The sequence below is a fragment of the Panicum hallii genome, chromosome 4 (genome assembly GCF_002211085.1).
Source record: "Panicum hallii strain FIL2 chromosome 4, PHallii_v3.1, whole genome shotgun sequence".
Classification (NCBI taxonomy): Eukaryota; Viridiplantae; Streptophyta; class Magnoliopsida; order Poales; family Poaceae; genus Panicum; species Panicum hallii.
The window spans coordinates 43,882,772-43,909,044 of NC_038045.1; the positions used below are offsets into that span (position 1 = coordinate 43,882,772).

The window sequence follows — 26,273 nt, forward strand, 5'->3', positions numbered from 1 at the left end:
GAGCACACGGTAGATCGAATGTAAGAAGAACTTCAAATGAAAGGAAATGAAATGAACCGAGACACGATAGATCGGACGATACCTTATGTTTGATCCAAGAAATGAAATTGGGCCCTCCATTTCCCGCACCATGACTAAGAAGGAAATCAAGTTGCTGCGGGGCAGGACTACCTCCTTGTCGCCAGAATTCGCAAATAAATTGCTCTATGTACGGCGCCATCTCCTCAAGGTTGGTCAACACATACATCATTATCTGACGCCACTCTTGATGACTCAATGTCTTGGTGACTGAACCACTTGCGGTTCCAAGTTGACCTCGAAAAATGCTGAGGGTTGACTCATTTTCGTTAGCATTGTATCGAGGCGGTGGATTATGCACGCTAGGGAGGTTGTCGCCATAGTATGTTGTTGTGAAGTTGGACACCTCCTCCAGAATGTATGCCTCTGCCATGGAAGCCTCGATTTTGCATTTATTTCCACATTTCTTTCGAAGAACCTTTAGACATCTCTCGATTGGATAGCACCAACGACCAAGCACGGGCCCCCCCATCCGAGCCTCATATGGAAGGTGCAAAATCAAATGCTCCATCTTGTTGAAGAAGCTGGGTGGAAAGATCTTCTCCAACTTACAGACCAAGACCGGTGCAGATCTTTCTAAGTCAGCAACCAAGGTTCGAGATAACTCCTTTGCACAAAGCTGGCGGAAGAAATAGCTCAACTCTGCAAGCACTAGCCAGACACGCTCAGGGACATAGCCTCGAACCATCACCGGAAGAAGCCGCTCAATCCATATGTGGTAGTCGTGACTCTTCATCCCTAAGACTCGCATAGTAGAGAGGTTGACACCCCTACTCAGATTAGCTGCATACCCATCAGGGAACATCAACGTCTTGATCCATTGTAGTACTTCCTTCCTTTGATCTTTGCTCAAGACGTAATCGGCCTTAGGCTTTGTCCATGTCTTTCCGCGACCAGGAGGCTGCATCTCTAGGTTTCGTCTATCGCACAACGTTGCTATATCCAGTCTAGCTTTAACGTTGTCCTTTGTCTTACCGGGAATGTCCATGAGTGTTCCCCAAACTGACTCAGCGACATTCTTTTCAGTATGCATTACATCAATGTTGTGTGGAAGGAGAAGGTCATCATAATAGGGCAGTCGAGTCAAACCCGACTTATGAGTCCAGAAATGTTGCTCACTGTATCCCTCAAAGCCACCTTGTGGTTTGACCACGAGACCATCTATGTGCTGACGAACCACGGCACTGGTCTTGATCGGAGGTGCAAGGTCTGTCACCGCGACACCTTTGGTAAAGTTCTTGATGTCTCGTCTGAATGGATGGTCAAGAGGCAGGAATTGTCGGTGTTTGTCGAACGACGAGTACTTGCCACCCTTCGGCAACCAATTGAACTTAAGGTCTTCCTTGCATACTGGGCATGGGCACTTCCCTTGGACACACCAGCCGCTAAATACCCCATACGCTAGGAAGTCATGCATGGAGTATTGGTACCAAACATGCATCTTGAAGTTTGTCTTTGTAGCCCGATCATATGTCCACACACCTTCCTCCCAAGCACGGACCAAATCATCAATGAGAGGCTCCATGAACACACCCATTTTATCCCCCGGGTGTCCAGGAATAATCAAGGACAACAATACATTCTGTCGCTGAAAACATACGCCGGGAGGAAGATTGAGTGGGATAACGAACACGGGCCAACATGTGTATGTGGCAGCCATGTCACCATAAGGATTGAACCCATCCGTTGCCAACGCAATACGCACATTACGAGCATCTCTAGCTTTCTCATGATGAATGGTATCAAAGTGCCTCCATGCTTCACCATCGGATGCATGTACCATCTTCTCAGGATTGTAACGTTTGCCATTTTTGTGCCATGTCATCTGTTTCGCAGATTCTTCACTCATGTACAACCGCTGGATCCTCGGTATGAATGGAAGGTAACGTAGAATTGCCACGGGGATTTGAAGCTGTGTCTTGTGGCCATCACCGGAATCAACCTCCAGGAACCTAGAGGATTTACACTTAGGACAGTACTTTTCTTCCGCGTGTTCCTTCCTAAACAGGACGCACCCCTTCGGACATGCATGTATCTTGTCGTACGGCATCTTCAGTGCACGAAGGAGTTTCTGCGACTCGTACAAGCTCTTCGGCAGAATGTGACCCTCGGGGAGCATGCTGGCAAAAACCGTCAACATAGCATCGAACCCTTCTCGGCTCCAACTATATTGCGACTTCAACGCCATTACACGTCCAATGGCATCCAGCTGAGAAACCGTTGTATGTGCATGAAGGGGTTTTTGTGCCGCGTCAAGCATTTTGTAGAACGCCTTTGCACTTGCCTCTGGCTCCTCCTCTGTACGGCCTTCAGCGAACTGTGCACCGTGAAAGTCATCTAACATGTCCGCTACCCCGGCATCAGCATCATAATCCTCGACGCGTTGTCTCACCACCTCTTCTCTAATACGACCGGCTTCACCGTGATAGATCCACCGACTGTAGTCTGTCGTAAATCCATTCTTCCAGAGATGTTCCCCCATGACCACCTTCGTTTGTCTCTTCCTGTTTTCGCATTTGCTGCATGGACAGAACATTCTATCCGCTCCTTTAGCAAATTGGCCAAACACCGTTTCCAAAAAATCATCGGTCTTGTCGATCCATTCATCGGTGACCTGACCCCGACCTAACCACCCAGCGTGCATCCACTCACGGTCCTCCATCCTCTAATACATAAAGTAAAACACCTAGTGAGAAAAACTCTATAGAAGCATCAATTGCATTGCTATATTACTAGGCATTTTTAGAGTACGCACATAATCTGGAGCATGAAAGAAAGCTAGAGTCTATTGAGCAATAATTGAACAAAAGCAGAAAACAGAGTACAATAATTGAGCAATAATTCATCAACCAGCTGCTAAAAACAGGAGTACTATTTAGATGATGAATGTATGTATAGTCGGAAACTCATGAGGCTGCTCGCTGCATCAACCAGCTCTCGATCGCTCGAGGATTGACCAACTAATCCTGCCGAAACATGCGCTTGTTACCGATCGACATAATACTCCCACAATTTCAAACCTGTGTGTGGTTGCGTTTCTCCCAAACATTTCTGGCCACCAGCCACCACCAGCCACACAGTTAATTATTAGCTCGTACTGAACTAGCTCGTACTGAACTTACTACAATTAAGCACTTCTAAGTTTATCCCTCACAAATAAAGTGTATGGTATTCAGGGAGAAATTTCTGCTCCATCCTGTTTCGATCAACAGTAACCCAATGAACCCACCAACTGGCGTCATTCCTTGCACCGTGGTGTGCCATGAAGACTAATGCCCTATGGAGTAAGTACCCATACAATACTTTAGTGAAAAAAGAGGAGAATTATCATTGCTAATTATTACCATGATGAAGGTGAGAAGAAAAGGGCAAGAAATTCCAGTGCATGAATGAGAGTCAGAGCGATTCAACACTGCAAAGATCCATCCCTACCATCCAAAGGTGTTGTTAGCTAGATCTACCATCGTCAGGATCTGATGGATGAACCTCCGCTCTGCAGCAGCTGGTCCAGTGGTGCTTACACGACATACACACCAGCAGCAGCCCGTGTTGGCGCTCAAGCAGCACCATTGCATCCGCAAACGCTCGCCCAAGAAAAAATACGAGAAAGGAGGGATGGCCGAAGGGAGTGCCTTGGGTGCTAACACTGGGAGGCTGGTGTGGGAGGCGGGGCGGTGGTGCTCACCTAGCTTCGGGGTGGCCGGCCGTCGAGGAGGCGCGGATCCGCCGCGACCGTACGTCGGGGCGCCTGGCCGTAGATCTGCACGAGGGCAGGGCGGAGGAGCGGCCGGGCGTCAAGGACGTCGAGCGACGAGGAGGCCGGGTCGCCGCACGTCGTGGAGGCCGGCCGTCGAGCAGGCGCGGTGCGTCGGCTGCCGTGCGTCCACCCGTCGATCTGCACGACGGCAGGGCGGAGGAGCGGCCGGGCGTCGGGCTTGCCGGGCAGCGGGGACGCCGACCGACGAGGAGGCCGAGTCGCCGTTCGTCGTGGAGGCCGGCCGTCGAGGTGGCTAGGAGCGGCGGCGGCCGTGCGTCTGGATGGGCGGGCGTCGGTCTTAGGCGGGCGTCGGTGTGAAAAAACGCAATCCGAGCCGGGAATCGGGATAGGGGATAAAATTAGACTTTGCCGAGAGCGAAATCGGGGCTCTCGGCAAAGTAGACACTTCGCCGAGTGCCGCGACGCTCGGCAAACATCAACTTCGCCGAGTGCCCTGTTACCGCTCTCGGCAAAATGCACTTCGCCGAGTGCCCCCCATTTGCTCTCGGCAAAACAGCCTCTTCGCCGAGAGCTTTAGTACAACACTCGGCGAAATATTTTCTTTTTTATTTTTATAAAAAATAAACAATGTCTAAAACTCTTGAAATTTGTTGAGAGGTCATTATATCGCATGGGAAAACTGTCATAAAAAATTCATAACATATCCTAAAAGCTTGATAAGTATTGTGCTTAAAACCTTATTAGGCATACACATGAGATAAGAAAACTAATCTCATATTCTCCAGTTTGTGAGCATCGTATGTCAAAACTTTGTCGAATTCTTGTCAAATTTTTATCGCAACCTATCCATATAACTTCATGACACCACACCAAGTTTCATGATTTTAGACCAAATGTGCATTTTTTTAAAATTAAAAAATAACTTGAACCTAAGTTTGCAATCCTCTTTCGTGTAAAAGACGTTCAAAATTTATTAAATTTTACTATATAAGGTGTCAATGTACACCATAAAACATGAATAACGACTTTTCACAAAATTTACATCATGATATCAATGATGTGTAGTTCAAATGGAATTATCCAAAGATATTCAAGGAAATGCAATTAAATTTTATAATATACCAAATTGTTACAATAATTATTGAAACTTTCAAGGATTGTTTAACATCATGTAGGAAGAACATAGAAAAAGTTTGGAGTCGGTACGGGGAAAAAATTAAAATATTTTGCCGAGTGCCGAAGAAAAGCACTCGGCAAAATGGGTCTTTGCCGAGAGCAGGAGTTGGGAACTCGGCAAAGCTTGGGTCTTTGCCGAGGGCTTTACGGGCTCCACTCGGTGAAGAAAACGGCGTACAGATTCTGTCGCATGTAACAGTTGTTTGCCGAGTGTGTTTCTTTGTCGAGGGGTTGCCTCTCGGGGAAAAGCGTCTTCGCCGAGTGCCTTTCTTCGCCGAGTGTTCGGCTCTAGGCAAAATACGATTTGTCGACGGTTATTCTTTGCCGAGGGGTGCTCTCGGCGAAGAATATCTTCGCCGAGAGCCCGATTTTGAACCCTCGGCAAAGCGCTTGACACTCGGCGACGCCCTGTCCTCCGGTAGTGAGTATAATGAAAGACGGGCGCCGCACAGTGGTTGGGCTGCTACTTCACTATAATTGAAGTCGCAGGTGGCGCCAACAATGTGAAGGTAATTTACTTTCCGATAGCTTTGAAACCTGCCCCACTCACTTGGCTCGAAAGTCTCCCGGCCAACTCCATCGACTCTTTGGAAGACTTGAAGACTACGTTCGACAACTTTCCAGGCTCCCTACAGTGGCCTGGTACTCGCCACGACCTAGCCCAATGCAAGCAAACCGGGAATGATCCAGACCTAACACCAATTGTTTCTTTGAAACACGAGCCACGAATATCTCCAACCGCGATGTCATCGACTGCTTCCACAACAGCCTGCATGACAGGGTGGTATACAGAGACTTTGGAAGAAATCGGCCCAAGTCCATGGCAGATCCCGCAACATGATGTAGAGTTTGGCGGACCAGGAAGACCAGGAGAACGAGGGTTACATGAGGTGCGGCGGCAACCACCAAAACAGAAGGAACGACGACCACATCAACGATAACAACCCCTAAAGCCAGCGAGATCGGCTACTCGGAATCATCCCGAAACTGCAAGCCAAACAACGTTGTTGCGGCTATGGAGCACCAATTGCGTGGCAAGAAGACTACCAACATGAAGGAGCTTCAATGAGCTCCTCCACAAGCAGTGCCTGTGGCACCCGAACTCCAAGCACTCCACTTGGGAGTGCTATAACCTCCGCAAAGCTTTCGGCGCCGAACCTCTCAACAAGGATGACAAGAAAAAGGGAAAAGAAAAGGATGGAGAAGACAAGTCGGATGGTGAAAAATACCAGGACATCTCCAAGGTTGTCAACGTCATATTCGGCGGAGACTCCGCTTCCCCACCAAAAGATCCTAGAAGCTCACCCTACGACAGATCATGGCGATCGAACCAGCCACACCACGGTTCCTGTGATGGTCTGAAGTCCCGATTACTTTCTCCTGAGAGGATCAGTGCACCAGCTTCTCTGAGCCAGGAAGATTCCCGCTTGTTCTGGACCCCGCGGTGGCAGGCTCCAAGCTCACCAAAGTAATCATCGACGGAGGAAGCGGGCTCAATGTACTGTTCTCAAGTACTCTCAAGAAGATGGGTCTGGACATCACCCACATGCTTACCCCAAGCAAGGCACCTTTCTATGGACTCGTCCTAGGGAATGTGGCTGTGCCCATTGGTCAGGTGGTTTTGGAACTCACCTTTGGGACGCGTGCTAACTATAGGACCGAGTACGTCAAGTTTGAGATGGCCAACTTTGAAACTTCCAATCATGCCATCCCTGGATGTCCAGCCCTAGCAAAGTTCATGGCATTGCCCCACTATGTGTACTTGCTAGTCAAAATGCCAGGACCCAGCGGCATACTCTCCCTCAGAGGCGATTTGAGGAAGTTATATGACTGCGACCAGAATACGATCGAGTATGCTTCAACATCCCGAGTGCCTGATACAGCAATGCAAGTACTCGCCGCGTCCAAACAGCTATCTCAGTCAGAGCTAGAGATCCTAGCAAAGAGGTCGAGCCAATCCAAGGTGAAACACACCAGTGATGTCAGCGTCAAGACGATCGAGCTGGAAGAAGGCAACTCATCCAAGACAGCACTGATCGGCATAAAGCTGGATACAAAATAGAAAAACGCGCTCATCAGTTTTTTTCGGGCTAACTATGATATCTTCACGTGAAAACCAGCGGACATGCTAGGGGTGCCTAAGGAGCTGATCGAGCACTCACTCAATGTTGACCCTAAAGCTACTCTGAAGAAGCAGCGCCTACGCAGATTTGCTCAAGACAAGAGACAAGCCATCAAGATAGAAATCGCAAAACTACTCGATGCGGGATTTATCAAAGAGGTATTCCATCCAGAGTGGCCAGCCAATCCTATCCTGGTGAAGAAGAAGAACAACAAAGAGTGGAATAATATCTACAACAACCATTTTAGTGTTCTAATAAAAAAAAGTTCATGTTAACCAGTTATACATCCCATTCCAAAAATATTTTGTAATAAACAAAGGCATGGACATAGGGATGCAAGTTATGTATATTTTGAATCATTGGATCGATCCAAAAGGTTGATAAAATGAATGAACTAGAATGGCAATCTACGTAAATAATTTGGGAGAAGAAATGAATAGTGACATGCCATCGTCATTAATTAGCCAACTAAAAAATACTATTGTGTACCAACTTGCATCCTCACATGGACAGCGATCATTGTGCATCAACAACCCGCACAACCCTTTGCTCCGATCGATTAACTAAAATAAGAGGCCGCGCGAGGCTTTTATGATTCTATCTATTAGGGGCGGTTGATGCTACGACAGGCACAGCAGCATAAAACATAAACTGATAAACGTCATTATGGTGAAGGCATGAAATATATCATATCCGCAACCAAATTTATTTGTTAGTGCTGATCAAGGAACCTGCTAGCTGTTAGAACGTGATTTTCAGAGATAGCATCATATGCCACCAGCTGCCCCTTATCTTTGCACAACAAGCCAAAAAAAAAACACTATAGTTTGAAGGAGGCACGGTGTACGTACTATAACCTGATATATAGTAATAGCAACATCCCATCATTAGGTCGTCCCTCTTCTGTCTTGGCATCAAATAAACATGATTCGCATCTACGGACCATGTTCTGCAAAGAGAGAAAGGGGATGAGCACGCACTTGCAATCATGCACCTATATATAAGAGAACAAATTTGAAGGAGCTAGCTAGCAGCAAGATCCGTACGTGTTTACTACGTACAAGCAGCACACATATGAATCCTCCCATGTATTGGGCCACGTACACTAGCTGCAGCCAAATCGTTCATTATGGATCAAGACGGTGTGTACTACTATCCGCTGATAATGGTTCTACTTTTTCCCCTTATATACTTGGTAAAATTCTGCAAACCTTCCCTTTTCTCTCGTCGCCGAGGTCTTCGGCTCCCTCCAGGCCCATGGCAGATCCCTATCATTGGAAGTCTTCACCACCTCCGTGGCTCACTTCCACACCGTGCCTTGCGTGACTTGTCTCTTCGCTATGGCCCTCTCATGTTCCTCAAGTTTGGCCAAGTCCCGGTCGTCGTGGCATCCACACCAGAGGCTGCAAAGGAGATTATGAGGACTCGTGACGCCGTATTCGCGTCAAGGCCACTGAGCTTCACAAAGAAGATCATCCTAAAAGATGGCCCAGGGATTGCGTGGGCTCCCTATGGCGACCACTGGCGGCAGCTTCGCAAGGTCTGCATTATGGAGCTCCTGAGCGCCAAGCGCGTTCATTCTTTCCGGCCCGTTCGAGAGGAAGAGGCAATCCGACTGGTGCAGTCCATCATCATCTCGTCCAAGAAAACATCATCATCAGTCGTAGTCAACCTCAGTAAGCTGATTGCCATGTTCGTCGCCGATGCTTCCGTGCATGCCATCATGGGCAACGCCAACGGCCGGTTCCAGCATCGGGACACCTTGCTGCAGTATGTGGACGAGGGTGTCCGTTTGGCAGGCGGCTTAACGCCGGTCGACTTGTTTCCGTCGTCCTGGTTTGTGCGGCTTTTGACCCGAGCACCGCAAGAGGCAGAGGACTTCCGCCAGTCTTTGTCCACCTTCATGGATGGTGTCATACGTGGGCACCAAGGGAGAAGGTCTCACGGAGATCAGAAAGATCAGCCTGAAGATTTGATCGACGTTCTCCTCAGAATCCAACGGGAAGGCAGCCTTCAGTTCCCTCTCAGCATGAGCATAATCAAAGCAGTAATTTTTGTAAGTTTTGGAGCTGCTATTTTTGATTTTTTTCTTAGCTTAATTACTATATAATGATATACTCTCTCCGTTCCAAATTGCAGGCCGTTTTGTCAATCTAGATATATCAATTTTATTATGCACCTAGATAAACATAATGTCTAAATAGATAGCAAAAATTATATATCTAAATTTATCAAAACGACCTACAATTTAGAACGGATGGAGTATAATTTAAGCACCACTTATTTTCTGTCACCTTTATTTATATATAAATGATGATTATTCTGAAAGAAGAGAAGCAACAATATATAACAATTAGTGTCTGGTGCGAAATTGTAGGATATTTTTGGAGGGGGAGTTGAGACAGCAACCACAACCCTTCAATGGGCCATGGCTGAACTGATAAGGAATCCTGCTGTCATGTGTAAGGCGCAGGCCGAGGTCAGGAGAGTCTTCAAGGAGCAAAACAAGGTAACAGAAGAACGATTGAGCGAGCTAGCTTACCTGCATTTGGTCATCAAGGAGACCTTACGATTGCATACTCCTGGACCGTTACTGATGCCAAGGGAGTGTCAAGAACAGTGCAAGATACTTGGTTATGATGTGCCTAAAGGTGCTAAAGTTCTTGTGAATGCATGGGCCATATCCAGGAATCCAGATTATTGGAGTGAGCCGGACACATTTGATCCAGAAAGGTTTATAGCTGGAGACACAAGAGATTTCAAAGGTAATGACTTCGACTTCATACCATTTGGTGCTGGCAGACGGATTTGCCCTGGGATGACGTTTGGACTTGCTAATATTGAGCTTGGTCTGGCGAACCTATTGTTCTATTTTGATTGGAGCCTCCCAGAGGGTGTCATTCCGAGTGAACTCAACATGACCGAGACTATGGGAATAACTGCTCGAAGGAGAGATGATCTCTTGTTATCTGCTACTCTGCGTGTCCCACTGCCGAGTTGAATTGTTATTTCCATCAATATTTCCTTCTGACTTCTAAGAATAATTGATGAGTTACCATCTGGGAAACAATGTAATGTGTACACTGAACCAATTACCAAAAGTTTCCCACTTGCACCTGCTGTTGGATGTGTCATATAATTTGAACCGGTTAGTCTCGATCTTCAAGACCAGGTGAAATACCCGGTACCAAAGTTCTTTAGTATCGGGTGAAGGTTCCACCTGGTACCAAAGTATTTTTTATCATGAGTCACGCAATTTTTCACGTGAAATAAGCGCGTGTGCGGTGGTCGGGATTCGAACCCGCGACCTATTGCCTCATGTGTACCTTCCTTACCATCTCACCTACACAGCAGTTGTGATTGAAAAGGAGATACTTTCCTTTTAAAGTAAACCGTGGAGGATCCTTTAGTACCGGATCTTTAGTACCGGATGGTAACACCAACCAGTAGTACTAATATGGATGGATGCTTTAGTTACCGGGTGGTAACACCAACCGGTACTGATGTGGACCTTTTAGTACCGGAACATGTTACCACCGGTACTAAATGCTTCATAGACTTTGGTCCATCTCAAAAATACCAATATGAACTAGACCCGGTACTAATGCATATTAATACCGAATCTAGTTCGTACGGGTACTTCTAGGGTGGACGTTAGCCTTTTTCTCTTGGTGTGCCTTGGCTTGAGCTCAGAGTATTCATCAAAGATAGACAACAAATAGATCACACATAGGTGCTGTTGGAGGAAATCTCCAGCCGGGTGGCGGAATGCACCTGCCTAATCCTAGTTAAGGATGGGTTTGGAGGAGACTTAGGAGCGCTTGATTGATGCGTGGATGAACGCAGGAAGGACGCAAGGATTTTAGAGTGGTTCGGGCCGCCGGAGCGTAACACCCTACGTCCACTTGGGAGTTGTATTGATTGTGTAAGCCTGGATGGAACTTAGCCTGAACTTGTGTTCGTGTGTCTATCCCCCCTTCTAACGAGTGCACTCTCCCTTTTATAGTTCAAGGGGTGTGCTTACACTGTGCGGGGCCCCGATAGGTGGGCCCGGCCAACAGGAGCCTGTTCTATGAGAGATATGGAGATCTTCATCTCTAGCTTCTCTCCGTAGTCTTCTCAATCGAGAAGTTGATATGCGTATCTACGGCCAGGATATGGCCGTGTGCAGCCTTGCAGGCACAGTGACCGCTATCAGTGTTGCCCAATCAGTGGAGCCGTGCCACCACTGTTGAGTGAGAACCTGTCAGGCGAAGGAGCAGCGCTGACCCGCCGCGCTGTTGCCTCCGCGCGCACTGTAGCAGCGCACGCCTCGGCTCACCTGTTACAGGCCATCACTACGTTGCACGCGGCGCTGTGACGGGACTGTACGCCGCTTGCACACAGTATACGGTGGCATGACGCGCCGCCTTGGAAACAGGCGGGCTTACCGTGGTGTCAGCCTACCTGCCCCGTGTGTCAGTGGCAGGCCACACTTTTTTGACTTGGGCGCACCCGGCTCAGCTACCACATTTAATGCTGGTAGGTGGGTTGGAGACCCGCGGAGGGCCTCCTGCCACAGGCACGTGGCAGGGCCAGCCCCGCTCCTACCATGGGGGCGGCACGTGGTGGCACCGGACCCCTTCCCGGGGGAAGGGGGATCCGGGCCCCCGAGGCCGGTTGGAGCGATCAGGCCTGTGATGGTCCGGCCATCACACGTGGCGGCCCCGGACCTCCGTGGGGAGTCCAGGTCTGCGGGGGCTACCCGAGATCTCCCCTTCCTACCTGGGCACGTGGAGGCCCCGGTCCTCTTAGAGCCCGGGGAGGGTCCGGAGACCATAGTCCCAGCTGTCAGGCACGGGCCGTATGCCACGTCACCCAGAAGTCGAGGGGGAGATCGCGGGTGTTGAGATGCTAAGGGCCCGGACACCCTAGCAGGAGGTACTCCTGTCCGTATGTACCGACAGAGACCCCCAGGCCCACCTCGGGTGAGGGATGAACCCGCAGGTGGGGCCAGATCCCAGCATTGCACCGGGTGGACAGCTTGTTCCCGCCGGGGAAGGGCATGGATGTCCTTTTCCCCACAGCGGGATCCCCGAGGGGCCCGTCCCCCGCCCACGCTGTGCACGTGAGGCGGTTCAGATTCTTGTCTTATTCGAGCCCGTCCCGCGGCTCGGGCGGTTCGGATTCTGCCTTTCCCCCATTCCTCCAGCGGCCACGCCTTTGACCGGTGGGCCCGGGCCCACCGGTCATAGGGTGTGAGAGGAGGAGGCCTGGTGCAGGCAACCGTTCGACTTCTCCTCGGTCGTCGCAGAGCGCAAGAGGGCAACAGCCTTTTGCATAAAGGGTAGGCGCCAAAGGGAACGGCTACCTTTTCGCTCTTGCCATCAACAGACGCTGTAGCGCCCCTTCGTCTTTGCAACCTTGTGATCAGCTTCCTTGCGCTCGGCTTCCATCTCTTCCCTGCTCCTTTGCGATCCATCCTTAGCGATATCAACGCCATCGCCATGTCTTCACTTCCTTTCCCGCGTCGCTTCCAGACCCAGGCCCAACTGGACCTGGTGCACCGCCTGGTGGGATGGACCTCGCCAGAAAACGCCAAGAAGATCAGGGCCGGCAAAATCCCCCTCCGCAACCTTGCCGCGGGGGAGTTCATTCTCTTCAACTCGTACGCCATGTGCGGGTTGGTCCCTCTATTCTCCTCCTTCTTCCTCCTGCTCCTGGAGGAGTTCGGTCTCCAACTTCATCATCTCACCCCCCACTCCATCCTTCTCGTGGCAGTCTTCACCCATTTCATGGAGATGTTCGTGGGGGTGCGCCCCTGCACCACCATCTTCAGGTATTTCTATGCCTTGGTCGGGACTGGGAGGACCAAGCGCGAGGTCAGCGCGTACTACTTCCAGCTCCAGCACGGGATGGCGAGCTCCTACATCAGCGCCTTCTCCAGCTCCAAGTGGGAGAACTGGCGTGAAGGCTGGGTCATTGCGGAGGCTGACCCCCACGACCGCCTGGAGCTGCCAACTGACGGGCCCTAGAGTGACCGGAGCACCTGGAAGGCCAAGCCGACGATTCCAAAGGAGCTCGACCCGGTCCTCAATCGGGTCAAGAATCTCCAACGGAGCAGCCTGACATCCATGATGGTGCTGGGCGACTTCCTGAAGCGGCGAATCGCCCCCCTGCAGCAGCGGTCCCGGATGGCCTACATGTACACAGGGCTAAATGATTGCTGCAGGATCACGCGCGGACCCGGCACCGACTTCACCAGGGCGGAGCTGGAGGTCGCGATCCGGGGGATGACTGGCGACGCATTCAGCCCGGAGTTCCTGGTCCACCCGAGCGGGGTGAAGGCCCTGTGCGAGGACCAGGCATTGCGGGCGTCAGTCCTGGCATCGATGCCGACCCTGGACGAGGGTAGCCTAGCGGTCCGACAGCTGGGAGGCGACCCCAATCGAGGGCTCCAGATCCCCGGCGCCACACCGGACCGCCAGCAGTATACCAGCGAAGGTCCCGGGGAGCCAAGACCCGGAGGTCCGGCCCCCGTCGGGAAAGGAAAGGAGAAGGTGCCGGTGCTCCGCAATGCGGGTGCCGCCCCTGCTCGAAGGAGCGACGAGGTCCAAGGGGCGACGCCCACGCGGAGTAGCCAAGCCGAAGGGAGCAAGTCCCGGAGGCTCCAGCGTGGCGACGGCTCCTTAGTCGGGGAGCCAGCCCCCAAGCGCCAGAAGAAGGCGGAGACGGAGGGGCGGAGCGGAGCTCCACTACCTCCGCCGCAGCGCCAGCAGCCAGAGAGGAGGCTGAAGGAGGCACGGCGGTCTTCTCCGGGGCAGCAGACTCCTCCACCGCCACCGCCGACACGGCGGCCAGCGACGCCACCACCACCGTCCGAGCCAAGGCCGCAAACCCCACCCCCGCCGCCAGAAGCGCCAACGGTCGGGGACATCCGCCAAAGATCCGATGGGCCTTCGTCAGAGAAGGTGGTCCCCCCAAAAGTACGGGGCAGATGGGAGTGGTTTGATTTTGAGTAAGTGGTCTCCCTGGAATCTCTTGTTATCCTAATTTGTCTCCTAGGGCCCTAACTTTGTTGATGATCTGACAGGTCCCTCACATCGGACGCTTCAAGCACGTCCGCCGGAGCCGCCCCGGCTGGGAGGTCCTGCCCCCAGCCAGTACCAGCAGCAGCCAGACCCAGCGGTCCGGAACCAGAGGCTGCCTCACCCCCAAGGCTTGAGCCCATCCCGGAGGAGGAGGCCGCCGGACCTGCTGCGTCGACCGGGGCGCCAGAAGCAGCAGCAGCACCAGACGCCGAGCTGGAGCCTCCTCCAGCTGAACCAGCGGCGGCAGCACCGGAGGAGGCGGCACCGGAGGCAGCAGCGGCGCCGGAGGTGGCGGCGTCGGAGGCGGCGGAAGTCGCCAGCACCACCACTCCACCTGCGCAGGAGGGGGAGCCAGAGGTGGTGCTAGGGAGGCGTCTTCTTCCAAGTCCAGCGGAGGTCCCGCTCCCCCGCCTCTTCGCCAAGAGCCTGCAGGTTCACGAGGAGCTGGAGGCAGGCATCCGCCGGGAGTGGGAGAGGTTGAAGGCGGAGCGCCACCGGCTCCTCGACTGGGAGCAGCGTCTGGGGGACTGCATCAAGTCCGTCACCGCCCGCTATGCCGATGAGCGCGCCAAGCTCGTGCTGGAGCGCGAGCTCCTGCAAGAGCAGCTACAGCAGGCTCTCAACCGTGAGGCGGCTGCGGCCCAACGGGAGAGAGCGGCAGTGCGGCGGGAGGCGGATGCCCTCGAGCGGGAGCTCCTGGCGGAGACGAGGGTGCAGGCGGCGGCGGAGCGGGAGAAGATCTCCCTGGAGTTGGCCGAGCAGGCCAAGAAGGTGGTGGAGAAGACCGCGGCACAGGAGGCCACTCTTGCAGAGCTGACAGCCGCCGCGGCGAAGAGGGAAGAAGAGCTTACCGCCCGCGAAGCAGAGGAGGTGGCTCGGCTCGAGGAGCTCCAGGAGCGGGAGGCGGCCGTGGAGAAGGAGTTGGCGGCCGGGACCCGGAGGCTCCGGGAGTGCGAAGCAGCCCTCCAGGAGAGGGAGGCGAAGGTGGAGGAGTTCCAGGCGGAACGGAGCGCCAGCATCGGCCGCATCGTTAGGTGGGCCGGTGAGGTGAACTCCTCCCTGGAAGCTCTCAGAGCAAACCCCATCTGGGTGGCGGAGACTCCTTCATCACTTAGCGTCGCCCTCCAGGTGCTGGACTCCACCGCCGAGCGGCTTCAAGGCTTAGAGTCCGGCATGCTCGACCTCCTGGAGACAGAAGGGAAAGCAGTTGCCCGAGGGATGGCTGAGTACATCCTCACCAGCTTCCGGAGCCACGACCCCGCCATCCAGCTAACTCCCATCCTGGTTGGCCCTATCCGGGCGACAGCGGCCGCCGCAAAGGAGCGTGTGCAGGAGGCAACCGACATGGTGGTGTCACGCATCCGACGCCGTCCCGACACCTCCGGACCACCAGGGCAATAGGATTAGCACTTTTGATATTGTTTTTGTAATATAATTTTGTGATGTGATGTAATATAACATTATCAGTAATGTATTTAAGTATTTCGTGCTTCTACTTTAAGTATTTCGTGCTTCTACTTTTTGCGAAAAACTTAGCTGTTTTCTTGATTGTCGATCCGTAAAGTGTTCTCAAGCACACCGAGGTCCCGTGGCCCCCTGGGAGGTAGTCGCGATAGGTCGGGACTAGCTGCCATAGAACCGAGGTCCTGCACATGACTTAGGATCAATGTTTAGTAGACGTCTCCACGAGGTCCCGATCTGGCCGGCGAAGGCCTCCTAAGTTGCGTAGCGAGTCAGAGCACCAGGGCCTAGGTTCGGGGATTAAAGGGGTCCCGGCCCCCGGGTCTATGGTTCAAGGTACGACGGAACTCGCCCTAGGGGGCAGGGCGTGTAGGCTTAGGGTACGGAACTAGGCTAAGCGGCTACGCAACCCTGGACCCCAGCAAAGAACGAGCACGTCTCCCTGAAGCCAATTCCTGGGTGTCCGGTTCCCTTTCTCCTGCGAGACAGAGGTCCCAGGGCAGAGACGTAGCGTAGCAACTTAAGAAAGGTCTTGGGCATGACACAGACACGAGAGGCCACATGGGGGGTTAGCGTAACAAGAAGCAAAGAAAAATAGAATCGCATAGACTTCAAGGACACACTGAAAACAAATTTTTCCTTAATGAATTGGTACAGAAGAGTTGTACGATGTATGCCAGGGGCCGGGTTTATGAGGGCGGACCTCCACCGCCCTGGTTCGCATGTTGATGCTACCAATTACAAAGGAAAAATTTCCTCTCAACTAGGTCCTAAGGGTAGAACTTACGGAGGTGCTCAATGTTCCATGGATTGAGTAGTTGCATGCCTTCCTCCGTGGCCAGGCGAACAGATCTGGGTCGGCACACCTTTATCACCTTGAAGGGCCCCTCCCAGCTGGGGGAGAGCTTGTGCAGACCCTCTCGGTTTAGGATTCGCCTCAAGACTAGGTCCCCAACCCGGAGCTCCCTACAACGAACGAACCGTTGGTGGTGGCGCCGGAGCGCTTGGTTGTACCGTGCGTTTCGGACTGCTGCTCGCCATCTGCGCTCGTCGATGAGGTCCATGTCTTGGCGATGCTGCTGTTCCTGCAAGTCCTCATCAAAAGCCTGGACTCGTAGAGAGCCCATGGTGATCTCCGGGGGAAGGCACGCTTCGGCCCCGTAGACCAAGAAGAAAGGGGTTTCCCCTGTTGCCCGGCTGGGTGTGTTTCGATTTCCCCACAGCACGCTCAGAAGCTGATCAATCCACCTTGCGCCATATTTCTCCACATCACAGTAGGTCCGGATCTTGAGCCCTCTGAGGATCTCAGCGTTAGCCCGCTCAACTTGGCCATTGCTCCTGGGATGCGCCATTGAGGCGAAACAGAGTTGGATGCCAATGTCCTCGCAGTACTCTTGAAAGTACTGGCTTGTGAACTGAGTCCCATTGTCGGTGATGACCCGGTTCGGGACCCCGAACCGGCACACGATTGACTTGAGGAAAGCGGTTGTTGACGCCTTGGTGATGTTGACCGCTGGGGTTGCCTCTGGCCACTTGGTGAGTTTGTCAATGGCGACATAGAGGTACTGGTACCCGCCGACGGCCCTAGGGAAAGGTCCCAAGATATCCAACCCCCATACAGCAAAGGGCCAAGAGGGAGGAATCATCCGCAGTGCCTGAGCTGGAGTGTGTATCTGCTTTGCATGGAACTGACACGCTTTGTAGGACCTTACCAACTCAGCTGCATCCTGAAGCGCTGTCGGCTAGTAAAAGCCATGCTGGAAGGCTTTACCGACCAGCGTGCGGGATGAGGAATGACTTCCGCACTCGCCTCCATGGATCTCCGCGAGCAAGTCGCGGCCCTCTTCCTGGGTGATGCACCGCATGAGGATGCCGTTGGCGCCACAACGGTAGAGATCCCCTTCTACCACCGTGTACCGCTTGGCCATCCGGATTATGCGCTCAGCAGATGCTTGGTCTTCAGGAAGGAAATTTTCTTTCAGGTAGTCCCGGACCTTAGAGATCCATGCATCGGGACCTTCCTGAGAATTTGGGCGTGGCTCCCTGAGGTCTTCGGGACCCTCGAGGGAGCACACGACGCTTGGCGGGCTCCACGGATGGAGCGCCGCCGGGACCGCTAGCTTCGAGGTGCTAGTCCGACCCCCTTCGCCCAGGTTGGCAAGCTGGGCGGAAGGCTTCAACAGACGTCTCTGGAAGACGCCCTCGGGCACGGGTGCCTGAGTCGATGCGCTCGCGGAGAGTGCATCAGCTGCTGAATTACCTTCGCGTGGAACATGTTGCAGTTCCAGCACATCGAAGTCCTTCTCCAGCCTCTTCACATGAATGAGGTAGGCTGCGAGTTGGGGATTGTTACAGCAACATTCCCCCCGGACTTGCCTGATGACGAGTTGGGAGTCTCCTTTGACCAGGAGCTCCCGGACCCCCAGGGATAGAGCCGCCGCGAGTCCAAAGATCAAGGCCTCATACTCCGCCATGTTGTTGGTGGCCTCAAAGTCGAGGTGCACCATGTACTTCAATTGTTCGTGACGTGGGTCGATGAGGACCATGCCAGCCCCTGCCCTCTTGCTGCGAGCAGACCCATTAAAGAAGAGTGTCCAGTGGGGTCCGGTGAACACCGGAGCCCTGACCTCCAGTCGTGGGGGGGTCCGAGTCATCACACAGACCCCCAGGGACGCTTGGCGCTGGTGTCCACTCCGCGACGAAGTCAGCAAGGACTTGACTCTTGACGGCATGACGTGGCTGGAAGTCGAGCTGGAATCCAGCGAGCTCAGCTACCCACTTGGCGATGTTGCCCGTGGCTTTGGAATTGTGGAGGATGGCCCTCAATGGATAGGAGGTCACCACCACAATCTTGTGGGCCTGGAAGTAGTGGCGGAGTTTTCTGAACGCAACGAATATAGCATAAAGAAGTTTATGCGTCCTAGGATACCTAGCCTTTGCCTCATGAAGGACCTCACTGATGTAGTAGACCGGTTTCTGAACGGTCCTGACTCTGCCAGCCGGGCTGGATCCTTCTGCTTGAGCTGGGGACCCGTCGGACCCCATGTTGCTTGGTGTCTCCCCGGGTCGGGACCCGGCCGGACCCTCCGAAGTAGGGCCGGTTGTTGGAGAGGTGGAGGCCAGACCTCCCTCTCCCGCAGGATGGTCCGCAGGGGCCCCCTGCGGGAGATGCTCGGACCTCTCAGTGACCAGCACCATGCTGATCACTTCGGCCATCGCTGCAAGATAAAGAAACAGTGTCTCACCTAGGTCCGGTGCAACCAGGACCGGCAAGGAGGTGAGGTACTGCTTCATCTCTTGGAAGGCACGTTCTGCCTCTTCAGTCCATGTAAATGGACCGGACCCTCTCATCAGTTTGAAGAAGGGAAGTGCCCTCTCCGCCAGCCTCGAGATGAAGCGGCTGAGGGCTGCAAGGGACCCCGTCAACCTCTGTACATCCTTGAGGTGCACAGGGGGTCTCATTGCCTCGATCGCCCGGACCTTATTCCGGTTGGCCTCGATCCCCCGGTGGGAGACCAGGAAACCAAGGAGCTTTCCCGCCGACACGCCAAAGACGCATTTCTCGGGGTTAAGCTTGGTGGAGGTCGCTCGTAACTTGTCGAAGACTTGAACTAAATTTTCTAGGAGGGAATTTGATTCTCTAGTCTTGACAACGATGTCATCAACATACACCTCAACTATATCTCTAACCAAATCACCTAGAGTGATGTTCATTGCACGAGCAAAGGTGGGTAGAGCATTAAGCAATCCATAAGGCATTACTATATAACAATAAAGACCATCCACTGTTACAAAAGCTGTATGCTTCCTATCATCTCTAGCCATTTTGATTTGGTGAAAACCAGAATAGGCATCTATGAAGGACAGCAAATCACACCCGGAGGTGGAGTCTACAATTTGGTCTATACGCGGAAGTGGATAAGGGTCTTTCGGACATGCCTTATTAAGATTGGTGTAGTCGATGCACATCCGAAGCTTCCCGTTTGCCTTCGGGACCACGACTGGGTTGGCCAACCACACTGGGTGATAGACCTCCTCGATGAAGCCAGCCTGTAGCAGCTTGCGGACCTCTTCACGGATGAAGTTTTGCCGCTCGATGGACTGCTTGCGTGGCTTCTGCCGGACCGGCCTGGCGTCAGGGTGGATCTTCAGATGGTGCTCAATCACCTCCCTAGGGATCCCGGGCATCTGTGACGGTTTCCAGGCGAACACGTCAACATTTGCCCTGAGGAAGGCGATGAGCGCGCTTTCCTATTTCTCTCCCAGATTCCCGCCGATGCGGGTGGTCTGGGAGGTCCCCGCTCCAACCTGGACGGTCTTCACGGGTACATCGTTCGTATCGGATGGACAGACCTTGGGTGCCTTGGCTAGAGCCTTGGCACGCGAGGTGGAGGGGTCGGACCCCTGGGCGCCAGCTGCAGGGGCAAGCCCTGTTGCCAGCGCATGGAGCTTTTCGACCGCCACGACGGCAGCGGCCCGGTCCCTCTGTACGGTGAGGACGCCTGCCGAAGAAGGCATCTTCAGGACCAGGTACCCGTAATGGGCTATGGCCATGAACCGATACAGGGCCGGTCTGCCAATGATGGCGTTGAAGGGGAGGTTAACCTCCGCGACCTCGAACTAAACGTTCTCGGTACGGAAGTTGTCCTCTGTCCCAAATGTAACCGGTAAGGAGATGGTCCCAACCGGGTACACTGGGTCTGGATCCACTCCGGAGAATGGGCGAGAAGGAGTCAGCTTGGACTCCGGGATCTGCAGGTGTTTGAACGCTGCATAGCTGATGATGCTGTGGCCTGCACCTCCGTCAATCAGCACGTGGTGGAGGCGGACGTTGGCGATGGTAGGTGCCGTGACGAGCGGCAGCACACCAGCGCCCACCATGTTCTCCGGGCAGTCCGACGGCCCGAAGGAGATGGTGATGTTCTTCCCCGCTGGTGGGGCGCCACCTTTGGCGTCGCCGGCTTCACCGAGAGGACCTCTCGGCGAAGGGCCTTGACGTCCCGCCGGGAGATGAGCTCCGAACTGCCACCGTACATGACGTACAGCTTCTTGCGGCGCTCGTCACCACCGGACTTCGAGTCAGACTGGTGGAAGAGACCCTTGAGGTCCTTGTTGGGGGTTTGATACCCCAACTCCCTCTCCGTCGCAGCCGCGTCGGCGTCGGGGACCTTCTCCTTGCCGGACCGCCGCGGAGGTGAGGAGCCATCCCTAGAGGCTTGGTCATGCCTCTTGCTGAGGCGCTCCGCGAGCTTCTGGATCTCGCAGCACCCGGTGGCCCTGCGGCGAGCCCCAGGATGAACAGGACATGACCCAGGGTCGGTGCGCTGTTGCCGTGGGCGCTTGCCTCGGGGATTCTGGCCCCCAGTCGTTGCAGCTGCAACGGCCGGACCCCCGATCCGTGACTTGTCGAAGCCACGGTTCTTCTTGTTCTTTTTTTTGCCGCTGCCAGGGGCAGCGACACTGGGCCCACTCATCTAAGCGGGTCCTGCCTGGGTTGCAGAGTGCCATGCACGGCCTTCTGCTGCCCTGGCACATTTGTCCGCCAAGGCGAACAAGGTGGTGACAATTTCCACCTGGTGAGTCGCCAGCTTCTCCAGCATCTTCTCATCACGGACCCCCTGGCGGAAAGCCGTGATAATAGATGCATCGGAGATACGCGGAATAGTTCCACGCACCTTGGTGAAGCGGGAGATGAAGGTCCGGAGGGTTTCTCCGGGTTGCTGCCTCACAGCGTGAAGGTGGGCCTCCACACCGTGCTGCTGGTACGCACTGGCAAAATTCACCGTGAACTGTGCGCACAGCTCCCCCCAGGATCGGATGGATCCCGGAGTAAGGTTCATGAGCCAGGTCCGGGCTGGCCCGGTCAAGGCTACATGAAAGTAACTTGCCATGACGGCGTCGTTACCTCCAGCCACCGTGATGGCGGTGATGTAGACCTGCAGAAATTTTGACGGGTTGGTGGACCCGTCATACTTTTCCGGCAGGTGTGGCCGAAACTTGGACGGCCAGGCGACCGCGCGAAGGTGGTCTGCGAGCGCTGCGCAGCCCACCCCGGACACCGGTGCCTGGACAGGCCCCTGCGGCGCCGGAGCCACCGTAGCGAATTCGGCATCAAGGTCGCGACCCTCGATGCTGAGCCGGCGACCACGCGCCCGCTCGATGGAAACACGGGCGTCCTCTCCCGCACGTCTGCGGTTGAGCTCCGCCCGGAGGTCCTCGGTCCGTGCACTCCTCACTGATGGTGAGTGCACCGAACTGGATGTGCCGCCCTGGCGACGGCGTTGCCTGGAGACAGATCCCCCCGCCGAACATGGGGAAGCCTGCGCCAGGTTGAGGAGGCGGTTGATGTCGTCACGCCATTGCCTCTGGGCGTCAGGTGAGGCCGCCTCACCAGGAGGGTTGCGGAGCAACTCACTGGCTGCCATGAGCGGCCCATTCGGTGCTAGCACCGATTGGGCCACAGAGGCCCGCGCCGCAGCGCGCTGTGGAGCTGCTCGCACCGCCGCCCTGGACGTAGGACGACGGGAAACGTGTGGCGTCGTGGACGCCACTTCCTCACCCAACTGGAGGTCATGATGACCATCTTCCCGCGCCATTGCGGTCTCGAGGGTCGACTGAGCGCAAACCAAACCTAAGTCCCCCTACCTGGTGCGCCAAATGTCGGAGGAAATCTCTAGCCGGGTGGCGGAATGCACACACCTAATCCTAGTTAAGGATGGGTTTGGAGGAGACTTAGGAGCGCTTGATCGATGCGTGGATGAACGCAGGAAGGACGCAAGGATTTTAGAGTGGTTCGGGCCACCGGAGCGTAACACCCTACATCCACTTGGGAGTTGTATTGATTGTGTAAGCCTGGATGGAACTTAGCCTGAACTTGTGTTCGTGTGTCTATCCTCCCTCTTTCTAACGAGTGCACTCTCCCTTTTATAGTTCAAGGGGTGTGCTTACACTGTGCGGGGCCCCGACAGGTGGGCCCGGCCAACAGGAGCCTATTCTATGAGAGATATGGAGATCTTCATCTCTAGCTCCTCTCCGTAGTCTTCTCAATCGAGAAGTTGATGTGCGTATCTACGGCCAGGATATGGCCGTGTGCAGCCTTGCAGACACAGTGACCGCTGTCAGTGTTGCCCAATCAGTCGAGCCGTGCCACCACTGTTGAGTGAGAACCTGTCAGGCGAAGGAGCAGCACTGACCCGCCGCGCTGTTGCCTCCGCGCGCACTGTAGCAGCGCACGCCTCGGCTCACCTGTTACATGCCATCATTACACTGCACGCGGCGCTGTGACGGGACTGTACGCCGCTTGCACACAGTATACAGTGGCACGACGCGCCACCTTGGAAACAGGCGGGCTTACCGTGGTGTCAGCCTACCTGCCCCGTGTGTCAGTGGCAGGCCACACTTTTTTGACTTGGGCGCACCCGGCTCAGCTACCGCATTTAATGCTGGTAGGTGGGTTGGAGACCCGCGGAGGGCCTCCTGCCACAGGCACGTGGCAGGGGCAGCCCCGCTCCTACCGTGGGGGCGGCACATGGTGGCACCGGACCCCTTCCCGGGGGAAGGGGGATCCGGGCCCCCGAGGCCGGTTGGAGCGGTCAGGCCTGTGATGGTCCGGCCATCACACGTGGCGGCCCCGGACCTCCCTGGGGAGTCCGGGTCTGCGGGGGCTACCCGAGAGCTCCCCTTCCTACTTGGGCATGTGGAGGCCCCGGTCCTCTTAGAGCCCGGGGAGGGTCCGGAGACCATGGTCCCAGCTATCAGGCCCGGGCCGTATGCCACATCACCCAGAAGTCGAGGGGGAGATCGCGGGTGTTGAGATGCTATGGGCCCGGACACCCTAGCAGGAGGTACCCCAGAAGTCGACAGGTGCATTATTTCTAATATATTTTACTAATAACGTATATTTCTTCACATCATCCTTTTTTTGAAACCTGCGGCAAGAGCTTTGCCCTAGCGCATTATTAGAAGTAATCCAATTTAGGAGTTTATATGAGAAATTTGGGCCTAAAAACCATACAACTAGGCAGATGCTCTACACTTCCCCCACAACAACTTTCTTACAATTACCGACCCAACTAAAGAAATAGGAACAGTGACCAACACAACTAACACCTCAATATCACTACTCGCTCAGGCAAGGTGAACTAAGCCAACATCGTTGAAGCAATGACCTAACACTACAAGATTTGTAATATATGCTGAGAGTTTATGAGCAAGTGGCTGACGGGGATTGAGTTATTTTTGTCTGCTTGGTCTGGTATTGTTGGTCCGGAATTGTGAGTGGGGAATTCATTTTTTACTCTAGGGAAATACTATTTTGACACTAAAAACCATCACCCATTGGAGAGGAGAAAGTAATACTTAAATCTAGTCGTGGAATAATAACAGCTCAACACCACCCCAACATACTCTAGATTGCATCATAAAGCACAACCGAATCAATGACTTGTACAACAACTCGCTCTAGATTCCATCAAAGTGCACAACTAACAACATGGAGAAAACATCTGAACAACTAACAGTCTTGATACTCATATTTGGCATGGACGAGTTTGAACATGAAGATACAAAGATTAGCCTTAACCAAATAGAAGATGAACTCAAACTGCAAAAATAAGATCACCAATAGATAGCCCTCGTCGAAACAATCCAAACGGAAAATAAGGATCGCTTAAATCGGACACTAAATGAGAGTCTTGGCGACTGGAAAGTGACATACGCTAAAAGCACCGATGAAGTCGGTAAAGTTTCTATTATTTCTGAGGATCAAATTGAAGAATGGATGCCACCATTTAATAGCTCTCGTCGAGCTGATCAAAATGGATATGTGAATGATTCCAATCGGACTACAGATGAGGAAGTTATGACCGATGGAAGTTGAGGTGCTACAATTGACACAATGATCCGATGGTTGCTATAAGTTGAACACCGAATGAGTCTGTCGATGCAGAGATTTAGTGGGTTCTTTTCTATAGTATCACGGACTGATCGGGTGCTTATTTGATAGGATGGGTCGATCATTCCAGAATGATTAAGAAGGATTCTTTACCCTCATCGATTGATTCGATCAAAAGGGTTGGTGATAGCGGAAGATAAGTCAGTCATTCCAAAGCCGAAACTGAGGAGCCGAGAACGAACCGAGCAACGAGCACTGATTGGTTCGGTCAAAAGGGTCAGTGATAGGGAAAGATAAGTCAGTCATTCCAGAGCTGAAACTGAGCTGAGCCAGTAAGCACCGACTGATTCGGTCATAGGTTTTTGACATCACCAATGAGTCCATCACTGTCCGAATTTGTGGATTTCGATGTGTTTTCGAGATCTACTCGGATCTTGATTTTACTTAACCCGTGTATTGTTAGTTTGGGACTCTTTCGTACGCCCCTTACCTGTTGGAGAAGTCCATACTGCGGTGCCGCCCCATATATAGTTGAGGGGGTAGGCTGATTGAATCAACCCAATTGAATTTATGAAATACAATTACCCTTTTTTCCCTTTGCCTTTACTTTCCCAACCCTAGTACTAGCTTCAGATTTTTAGGCTCTTCCAAACTATTTTCCATAAAAAGAATCATATCATCGGCATACTGGAGAATTGAAATTCGACCATCTACCAAATAAGGTACTAGACCCCTAAAATGATATGCAACACTTAAATGCTATGTTAAGCCTATACACTGTGAAATGGAAAGTTTTTGCATTGTACAGGTTCGTTTCATTTACGCTTTCATCCCACTTTAGATGATGTGGGATTTGGGAAACAGTAAGATGAAATTGGCCTCAGAAAGCGTTTTCTGCGTGCAATTGACACGGTTTGGGACTACGATGCTGCCGGATCATTGACCGAGGTGACATCGCGGGAGCCTTCTCAACAAATCTCTGACCGGGCGGCATGTGAAGTTGCTTTTGAAGTGCCTATACAGTTGGCAGCTCTGCTAGTATGAGTCTAGGAATTTTATAGATTTTGGTGGGCGCGCGTCAAACAGGATTGGTTGGCACTTGCATGCTCATTGCAAAACTTAGAGTGCGGAGACATTTTTTTTCTAAAAGAAAGATTTAAATCTTGAAGAATTAAGACCGGAAAATGGCTCTAGCTGCAGCCTATCAATAGGAAAAAAGCTTGTGAGCTGTGACCATCAACAAAGCATCCTTGGAAGCTCGCACTACATGATTTGGATGTGTTTGCATCCATCAGCAAATTGCTAATTGCTAATTGTTACTATGGATAGACCATGCTGCCCTTCTTTTATATTTTACGCCAGCAGTCCTTTCTCCGGTTTTTTTTTTTTGGCTGCAGGAATGCAGGTGCTCCGTTGCTTTTGGCGCCAATACTAAATGGTGCTCTGTTCCTTGGCGGCAGTAGTGCTGCTCTGTTTTTCTTTACGGCCACAAAGGAGCATGACGGCCAAGGCTGCAGGATGCTGATATATTTTTTTTAACGGTGAAGGAATGAGGTAAAGGAAGGTGCGGGTAGAGGAAAATTTGACGGAAGGACGTAAGAAGATCTTTTTACGTTTTAGCTTGGATTAGCTGGATTTAAGCAGTTAATAGAACTAGTTATATAGTTCCAATTAGCTGAGAATTTAGCTACTTCGTTGATATGTTTAGATCCTCAACAGCTAAATTTAGCTAGCTAACCATTAGTTAGAGGATC

At 53.0% G+C, this 26,273-nt stretch overlaps 2 protein-coding genes across 2 annotated transcripts; both read left to right on the plus strand.

Moving 5' to 3' along the window:
- The first annotated feature begins 8,170 nt into the window (after positions 1 to 8,170).
- Positions 8,171 to 10,240, plus strand: LOC112890033 (premnaspirodiene oxygenase-like). Its single transcript, XM_025956858.1, has 2 exons — positions 8,171 to 9,151; positions 9,473 to 10,240. Exons 1-2 carry the CDS (start codon positions 8,225 to 8,227, stop codon positions 10,094 to 10,096), a joined length of 1,551 nt encoding a protein of 516 aa, XP_025812643.1. The 5' UTR covers positions 8,171 to 8,224; the 3' UTR covers positions 10,097 to 10,240.
- A 3,028-nt stretch (positions 10,241 to 13,268) lies between these two features.
- Positions 13,269 to 15,566, plus strand: LOC112890515 (uncharacterized abhydrolase domain-containing protein DDB_G0269086-like). The gene is made up of 2 exons (XM_025957396.1): positions 13,269 to 13,450; positions 14,168 to 15,566. The coding sequence occupies exons 1-2, from the start codon at positions 13,269 to 13,271 to the stop codon at positions 15,564 to 15,566; spliced, it is 1,581 nt and encodes a 526-aa protein (XP_025813181.1).
- The last annotated feature ends 10,707 nt before the right edge of the window (positions 15,567 to 26,273 follow it).

Coding starts and splice junctions, on each gene's coding strand:
- LOC112890033 (XM_025956858.1), top strand. CDS start 8,225: ATGGATCAAGACGGTGTGTACTACTATCCGCTGATAATGGTTCTACTT. Junction 9,152..9,472: donor TAATCAAAGCAGTAATTTTT/GTAAGTTTTGGA, acceptor GCGAAATTGTAG/GATATTTTTGGAGGGGGAGT.
- LOC112890515 (XM_025957396.1), top strand. CDS start 13,269: ATGGCCTACATGTACACAGGGCTAAATGATTGCTGCAGGATCACGCGC. Junction 13,451..14,167: donor GAGGACCAGGCATTGCGGGC/GTCAGTCCTGGC, acceptor ATGATCTGACAG/GTCCCTCACATCGGACGCTT.